Source organism: Notamacropus eugenii, chromosome 1, assembly GCF_028372415.1.
Source record: "Notamacropus eugenii isolate mMacEug1 chromosome 1, mMacEug1.pri_v2, whole genome shotgun sequence".
Classification (NCBI taxonomy): domain Eukaryota; kingdom Metazoa; phylum Chordata; class Mammalia; order Diprotodontia; family Macropodidae; genus Notamacropus; species Notamacropus eugenii.
This window is the reverse complement of record NC_092872.1, coordinates 286944706-286953133: the sequence shown is the minus strand read 5'-3', so window position 1 is coordinate 286953133 and position 8428 is coordinate 286944706. Positions and strand designations below refer to the sequence as shown.

Here is an 8428-nt window from a genome sequence, read left to right as displayed (position 1 = left end):
GTGTGTGCGCGCGCGCGCGCGTGCATGCCTGTATGTGTGGGGGATGTTTTGGTCCACCATGAGTGTCTACACTGGATGGAGGGGGTTTCTTTTTAAAATTTATTCGGACCAATAATAACTTCATTGGCTGCTGATGTCTAAAAAAAATTCCCGTGTATTATAAGGGGGAAAGTGGAGTGGAGCCCGTCCTCTCGGGTTGCAGCAGCAGCAGTCAGGGAGGGAGGCAGGAAGGGAGGGAGGAAGCCAAGCAGGCAGGAGTGAGAGATTTGAGGAGCTCTTGGGCAAGGGAGGCAGGCAGGGAGGGAGGGAGGGAAAGAGGGAGGGAAGGAGGGAAGAAGGGAGGGAAGGAGGGAAGAAGGGAGGGAGGGAGGGAAGCAGGCAGGCAGGCAGGGAGGCTGGGAGGCGGGCAGGCGGGCTGGGTTGGGAGCGCTGGGTTCCCCATATATGGCGCTGTCCCCGCCCCGCCGACGTCAGGATCTGACAGCGCTGTTCCCGTGGGTCTAGAGTTTTGGCTCCCGGGAAAGGTTCCATTCCTAGGGGAGAGAGGGCTGAGTTTTGTGCGCTTCCATCCATTCTGCGAGACGCTCAAGGCCCCTCCAGCCACCTCTCCTGTGTCCAGGAGCACCTCGGCGGTAATCATTTTTTCGTTTATTTGTCTTCTGGAGCAGGCGAGCCGCGCCAGAAGTGGTCGATTCCGCAGTGTCCGGAAGCTTTTTGGACGCCGCTGGACGGGCATGACACCACACTGAGGGCTCCCACAAACAACAACAACAATATTTATTCTTTTGCAAGACGCACATTTCCGGCGCCGGCGCCGCCACTTTTTGCCCCTTTTCCTTTTTTCTCTTTTCTTCTTCGTCTTTTTAAAAACAATATTGAATAACAAAAACAATAACAGCCGCCGCCGAACCTGCAGCAGTGGTCCAGGTGGCCCGGCGGCGGTGGGGTGCGGGCACAGGCTGCCCAAAAGGCGCGCGGAGCGGGCAGCGTCTATGTGGGGCCGGCCCCGAACACACTGAAGAAGGGAGCGAGGCTTGGAGCGGGCTCTTCTCCCGCCGATCACACGGAGGGAAGGAGGCGGCCCCGGCACACATCCATTGCCTGCGCCCGGGAGCAAGAGCGCAGCGGGCAGGAGAGAGAACCAGTCCAAGAGGGGGAGACGCCTGGAATCCCCCGAAGCTGCCCTGCCGTGACTTTTACCCCTTCTGGCCAGGAGCTGCTGCCGCCCCCATTTGTGTTCATGTTTGGGATTCAGGAAAATATACCCAGAGGCGGGACGACCATGAAGGAGGAGCCGCTGGGCAGCGGCATGAACCCAGTGCGCTCCTGGATGCATACGGCTGGGGTGGTGGATGCGAACACCGCCGCCCAGAGGTACGAGTGTCCAGTGGCCGGCTGGGGTCCCCCTCTGTGCCTTCCCTGACTTGCCCTTTCTCCCGCGTCCCGTGCCTGGTCTTGCCTAGCCTTCCTTTGCCTCGGCTCCTTTCCCTTGCCTTCCCTCTCCTGCGCGGCTCCCAGCGCCAAGAAAGCCGGTTTGTCCGAGCTGTAGCTCGCTTACCTCTCGCCTCCAGCCCAGCCATCTCGCAGCGCCTCTCCCCTGCCACCCCAGGCCACCACACCGCCAAGGAGGCGGCCGAGGCCGAGGTCGAGGCAGCGGCGGCGTCAGCTGCGGCAGCAGCCGAGAGGAGAGCGAACCTGCTTTGTGACTCCTAGAAGCCGTGCCTCCGTAGTGCCCCTCCATGTCTCCCCCGGCCCCTTCCCTCCCTAGCTCCCGTCGGTGCCTCTGAAGTCCCCGCTCCCCAGCCCTTCTCACCGAGACGTTGTCTTGTTTTCTCCCGCAGCGGTGTGGGGCTGGCTCGGGCACATTTCGAGAAACAGCCGCCTTCCAATCTCAGAAAATCCAATTTTTTCCACTTCGTCTTAGCTCTGTACGACAGGCAGGGGCAGCCGGTGGAGATCGAAAGGACAGCTTTTGTGGACTTTGTGGAGAAAGAGAAAGTAAGTTGGCTGCGGTTCGCCCGTCCGGGGGTGGGAGTAGGTGCCCACTTCGAGCTGGCTGAAATTGATCAGAGATCATTTTCACTGAGCGAAGCCCTGGCAAGCCCTAACAGTACTCCAGAGGCGCCTGGACCACGTGTAGGCGGGCAGGCGAGCAGGCAGGCGGGCAGGCGGGGTGGCGTCTCCTTGCTTGCGGAGAATGAGAACAGGCGCTCGGCCTCTGCAAAACAAGCCGAGCCCTGGCCGGGCCGGCTGCATGTACTCAAGAGGCAAGGAGGAAGGGAAAGGAAGGAAGGAAAAAAAGGAAGGAAGAAAAGAAAGAAGGAAGGAAGGAAGGAAGGAAGGAAGGAAGGAAGGAAGGAAGGAAGGAGCGAGCTTTGGAAACTTAGCAGTGTCCCCTTCACCTCCTTCTTTGAGCCCGAGCGAGCAAAAAGCAAGCTGAGGTTTTGGACCAGGAAAAATGACATCACCAGTGTTTCCCAAAGTGGTTCAGCTAGTGAGAGATTCAGCCCTTGGTAAGCTGGGGGACTTCGGTCTTGGAGGTTAGAGGCAGGCTAAGCAGCGGGAGGAAGCCGCCTGCCCGCTCTCTCAGAGCATTTCTTTCTCCTCATTTCCAGGAACCGAACAACGAGAAAACCAACAATGGGATTCATTACAAACTTCAATTGTTGTACAGTAACGGTGAGTAAGTAGCAGTTACCGTTTCCCTTCCCCGCCTGCACCCCCTCACTGGTCCTCCCTCTTTCTCGGGCTGATTTGAAAGGGTATAAAGATTTGGAGATGAAAATTACATGGATGTAAACACGAAATCTTCTCATGGCATAGAAGGAAAACAAAACAGAAGCGATCGATAAGTCGATGGCACTTCACGTGATTAACCGGTTGGTCTTGAAGTAGAAAGTAAAAAGGGAGATCGATATCTGCCCCAGCACAACATCACTTTTAAGTGACTTTTTTCAATTTTGCAAATTAATGTTAATTATTGGGATGAGGGTACTTCCATAAAACCAGGCATAACTTACTTCTGTGCACCAGGAGGGGGAAAACTCACGAGATATATTAGAAACAGGGAGAAGAGGACTTTGAGATTTTTAACTTCTTGCTGGTTTATTTTGCAAAAAAACAAAGATCATGTTGGGGGACCGCAAGAGCGGAGCAATCTTCCCCCACAAGCTTGCCTGGCAGGGGAGCGTGCTCCAGACTCACAAAATGCTAGAGTGAATTAAGAAGTGAGGCTTACACATCCTGGTCTGTTACCGAAATTATCCTAAATTTGGAAACAGAGTGGGGCAGCGGGAAATTGACTAACTTCATCTGTCTATTACACCCTTCCAGGCTTTCCTTCTTGTCATTCTGATGAGAATTTCTCTCTCTTTCTTCTTTTTTTTTCTTGCAGGAGTTAGAACAGAACAGGATTTGTATGTTCGTCTAATAGACTCAATGACCAAACAGGTGAGAAAGTTTCAGTTTTACATCGGTCTATACTACTGTGCTTGTCTTTTCCCCTTCTTCCCGAGGCAAGAGCCCCGTTTTATTTTCTTTTTTCGTTTCGTTTCCTTGACGGACTCATTAGAACACCATATTAATTGGGATATTTGTAGAGAGTGGGGGAATCGTTTCTGGGGCTCCTGGAGCAAACTCTGTGTATTTATTAAGTGGTTTGTTATTTGAGCCAAATTTTGTCATAATGAATTTTAGTAATTAATATTGGACAGGAGAATGCTACTCTGCCCCCTCCCTGTTCGTCTGTAATGTTCTCTCCATTTAGAGAATGAATTCCTTTCCCTGGATTTTTTTTTCCATAACAAAGGCAACTCTCTTCCTAAGTCCTTCCAATTGGACTTGATTAACTCCTCTTTTTTTTTTCCTGCTCCCGTTCCAATGTGATGGTCTAGTAACAGGAGACGTTTGTTTGGATTTAAAAGTTAAATGTCCTGAGGTGAAAAGTCATCTTGTTCTCCTCTAGTCCATACTCACCTCTCAGCCCCCCATCTCCATAATTCAAACTCTCAGCTCCAGGGGTCACCCACAGTCGTCCATTTCTCTGAGACCAGCCTCCGTTTGTCATAGCTTGTAAATAACAGAATCACGAGCAGGTTCTTATTAAATTATTTAACCTGTCTTGGCCAACTTTTCCGATGCTCACTAGAGTTATCTGTGGAACTCTCCTGGAGCTGAATCCAGGGAAGCTTTGTTGCTTTTGTTTTTCTGAATGTTCCACTTCTGTGAAAGTGGCGGGGGGGGGGGGAGGGGGGGCCTCCTCACTCCCCATACAGCTGCCTCTTTTTCTTTTAAAGTAACTTTTTTTTTTTCAATTTTGTCCGCTAATGTTTCTAATAAGCTTAGTCCAATATGCAGCCGCAGACTCTCTTCCCTCTCGATTTAAAACGCCCTTGCAAGCTCGAATTCATGCTTAGAAGGAAGAGAAGCGCCTTCAGTTTGGGAGCTAACTTGAAAAATTTCTAAGCTAGATAGAGAAGACTTGTGTATTCTGCCCATTCTGCCTGCTTTATTTCCCTTAAAACTAGTTTACCTTCCCTTAGTCCCCCAATCAGGTTAGCAGCGAATGCTTACAGGGTTAAGTAAGGCATCCCGGTCTTCCCGGAGAGTCTGGCAGTCCTGGCAGGCACTGCGCCCGGCTCAGACAAAGAGCAGAGGCGGGTCTTGCTTTCTGGGGGTATCTGGGGGCCCCTCCCCCTCCCAGTCCGGGGTGCTCCGGCGAGGCCACTGTGGGTTGCTCTCCTGGGGAGAGAAAAAGCAGCTAAATGTTTTCGCAAATCGCTTACTCGTCATTGAGTACCTTCTTTCTGTCTGGCAGCTCCAAGTTTCCCGGCTGCTGCAGAAAGAGGCTCGAGTGAGCTTCCCTCGTTAAGGACACTTTTATTGTTCGTCCAGCCGAGTCCCCCCTCCCCCTTTTCTAACCTTTACTGGATAAACAGCGCTGAAAATCAGGGCATTTAATCTCCCTTTACTGACGGGGGAAAAATCGCCCAGTAACTGATCAAAGAGTCAATGGCGCTGAACCGACAGTTCATGGATTTCTGTTTGTGCTACAAAATAAAAAATAAATCAAATATAAATACGGGGGTTCATCAGAGAGGAGGAACAAATGGCAGAAGGGATGCTGTGGCGCCCAGAGCCTGCTGGCGGCGGCCAGGCATCGGGCCGCCTGCCTGCTGGCAGCTAGGGAGGGGCGCAGAGCCTTTCTGGGGTGCCCCAATTAATATTTGGGTACAAAGCTGCTTGGGAGTGACGAGAGAGCCCAGGCCCGAGGTGCTCCTTGGGGGCCCGGGCCAGACACTCTGAATCCTCCTCACCTATTTTTATGAACCCTAAAATGAACCCCAAGTGTCAGGAGTGCCTGGGGAGGTTAGAAGTCATTTCCAGATAATTTCCAGGGTGGCGGCTTTGGCAGATAGAGAAGGGAAGCAGGCAGGCAGGCAGGCTTCCCCCTCTCCTCCCTCTTGGGGTATTTGCTGCAGGGAACTGACTAGCTCCAGCCCTCTCCCTATGCCTACTCCTGGCAGCTTCTCTCAGTTCTTCACCTTCCTGTTCCTCTGAGTCTTTGACCCCATCCTTCTACCCCGCGCCCTTGGTTTGGGTTCGGCTTATCTTTTGAGAAGTTTGCTACCGGGACAGAGAAAGGCTACAGGGGGCGCGGCGGTGGTGGGGGCCGGGGCCCGGGCTGAGAGCAGCAGCAGGCAGGCAGGCTGGCCGGCTGTCGGCCTTGCAGCCTCAGCAGCTGCAGGAGAAACGACGCGGGGTGTGGGGGAAGGCGCAGGCCGGCAGGCTGGGCTTCTGGCTGGGCAGCTTCCCAGCCCGGCCCCGGCAGGCAGCTTCAGGGCGGCCAGGGAGGCGGTTGTCTCAGGCCCCAGCGTTCAGGTTGGGGCTCTCCAGAGGAGGGCCCGGCTTTGAAGGAGGGGCGGGAGAGAAGTTAATCAGGGAGTGGGGCGCGCAGGCGGACACACGGACAGATAGACTGGCGGGGAGGCTCTCTGGAGAGTTGGGGAGCAGCGGAGGGGCTGAAAAGGTGGGGAAGGCAGACTGGCAGGGAAGAAGGCGGGCATTGGGCAGCCGGAGAGGCAACTGGCGGGGGGCGCTACCCAGGGAGGCCGGTCAGGCAGAGCGCGCCCCCAGTCTGAGCAGGAGACCGATTGAGGGACGAGGCGCACCTCGAGTTTCCCACCATCTGTTAGAGTCCATGCTCAACAGCTACTCAAGCGTGGGCCCAGACACTGCCGCCTTTTTACCCAAGAAAAATCATTGTTAGCAGTTTCAAAATAAACACCAGATTGGCCATTAGCAATTTTCCCCCAAATATCATCCGATGATAACCGTACTGCGGCAGGAGCTTCTGGGTTTCTTCAGGGCGTTTGAGAATTTGGATAGTGGGCTGGGTGGGCTTCCCCCCTGAGAAGGCTTCCAGAGGTAGGTATTGCCCTCAGACCCCGTTTCTGAGTGCACCGTTCAGTGCGCTCTGAGAGCGCCGCCGCTGGCGCCCCTGAGGCCCAGCAGGCCCCAGTCCTTGGGTGAGACCAGCTCTCGGGTTTCGTAGGGGCGCCCTGCACCCAGGCTACCTGCCTGCCCGTTTTCCTGTCCGGCGATCTGTCTGTGGCAGTGGCTCAGCAAGGCTGGCCCAGGCCTGACGATGGCAGGGGAGTAGCTGACCACTTTTACAGGGAGCCTGGTGACTTTGGAGAAGGAAGGCAGGGATAGATAGTTCATGGCATGACTGCCCAGGCAAGGAAGATCCCGGGAGCAGGAAGCCTGCATGTCCTCAAAGCTGTGAGGGGGGTGCTGCGGCCAGAAAAAATTCCCACCTCTGGATATTTTCAGCCAGTGTAAGCATAGGTTCAGGGTCGCAATTGGAACTTGGGGAGAGCCTGGGCCCTGCAAACGGTTTTCTCAGCAGTGCTCTTAAACCAAATCAAAGCAGAACATTACTGCAACAAAACCCAAACCAAAAACCTGCCCCACCCGGTGCCTGGCCTGAGCAGCTCCAGGGTGATGGCACTAATGTTTCCTTTGGTGTTGTTAGTTAATCCAAACCCCAGGGGGTGTATAAAGTATACTACTAATGCTTCTAATTGAAATAACATGTTACCACAAAATTGTTTTTCTGTCTTAAGTATTTTCCCCTCTTTCTCCGAGGTGCCAGAGTAGCAGCATTTCTGCCTGAGCTCTTACAAAATGTAAATTGAAAAGCAGCTTAGACAATGGCCACGCGGTTCCATCCGAGTGGAAGGAGGCCCTGTCCAAGTGGGTCCCCGCAGGGGAAGGCTGAGGATTGCGGGCTGCGAGGTGGGAGGCAAAGGCTGCAGCGTCCACGCACGCATGCAAACATGCAGAAGGCAGGCGGGGCCAGGGCTGGCAAGGAAGCGAGGAGCTGAAGCCTTAACAAGTTGATTTGCAAAGGTTTTTTGGAATAAACTTTCTCTCTGATGCCGGTGGGAACTAAATGACTGGTGGTTCCGCTGCTCAGATTTCCAGCCCAGGAACCAAGGACAGGGGAAACGCCTCCAATTAGGAGATCTTAATTTTCAATATCAACAAGGAAATTTCGGGTACTGTCACTCTCCTGGAATTGGGGGACTCTGGTTGGGCAAGGGATAGAAGGGGACCCGGCCTTCCCCCAGCTCCCGCCTTCTGTCAGGTCGGGCTGACTCTGGAACTTTTCTAACTCTCCGTGGCAAAGAGGGAAAGAGGGAGAGCAGGGAGAACGAAAGAGGGACCAAACTGTTGTGTTGATAAATTGCCCTTTGACAGACAACTAAAGTGTGAAATAGATAATTAAACATTGCATTTTCTTACTTAAAATTTTAATGCTCTCCACGTGCCACGTGCACCTGCCACACAGGAGAGGAGGTCTCCGCCTTCTTCTGCCTTCTTTCTCCCTCCTTTCTCCCTTCTTTTCCACCCTTCTCCTCTTGGAGCAAATGCATGCTGGAAACGGACAGAGAAGAGCCCAGCTCTGTGTACCGGCGCCCTGATGGGGCAGGCAGATTATCCCTGATCTGACCCAACTTTTCTTTTCTGCGTCTCGTGGTGCACTCTGCCTGTGCCACTAGACCTGGTTCCCTACGTCCTAATAGCCTCTCTGTCTCCTTGTCCCGCGCAGGCCATCGTGTATGAGGGGCAAGACAAGAACCCCGAGATGTGTCGCGTGCTCCTGACTCACGAGATCATGTGCAGGTGAGAAAGCAGCTGGGGCAGGAGCGGGTAGCCCCTGTGGGGGTCACTCCGAGGTCAGCGTTGGGGCTTCATTGCCCCTGGACTGGTAGCGCCCTGCTCCAATAACTGTCCCTAGAGAAGCCCGGCTCCGCGAGTTTGCGCTCTCTGCGCCGGCCAGCTAGGGTTGGGACTTGACCCCAACAGTTTCGAGGCAACCCCAAGACCTAGGGTCGCCTGACCGCCCTACGTTTCTTTCTCT

At 54.0% G+C, this 8428-nt stretch overlaps 1 protein-coding gene across 12 annotated transcripts in view; it reads left to right on the top strand.

Annotated features, from left to right (window-relative positions):
• Positions 1-459: 459 nt before the first annotated feature.
• EBF3 (EBF transcription factor 3) overlaps positions 460-8428 on the top strand; it is a 149531-nt gene continuing 141562 nt past the window's right edge. For 4 of the 12 annotated variants that reach the window (XM_072629078.1, XM_072629080.1, XM_072629079.1 and 1 more), the window contains exons 1-5: positions 464-1374; positions 1842-1998; positions 2616-2679; positions 3395-3450; positions 8117-8190. In XM_072629078.1, coding sequence (XP_072485179.1) covers positions 1241-1374; positions 1842-1998; positions 2616-2679; positions 3395-3450; positions 8117-8190 — 485 coding nt within the window. In that variant the 5' untranslated portion in view covers positions 464-1240. Of the gene's footprint in view, positions 1375-1841; positions 1999-2615; positions 2680-3394; positions 3451-8116; positions 8191-8428 lie in introns of all 12 variants that reach the window. The other 8 variants (XM_072629083.1, XM_072629077.1, XM_072629073.1 and 5 more) reach the window with 5 other exon arrangements.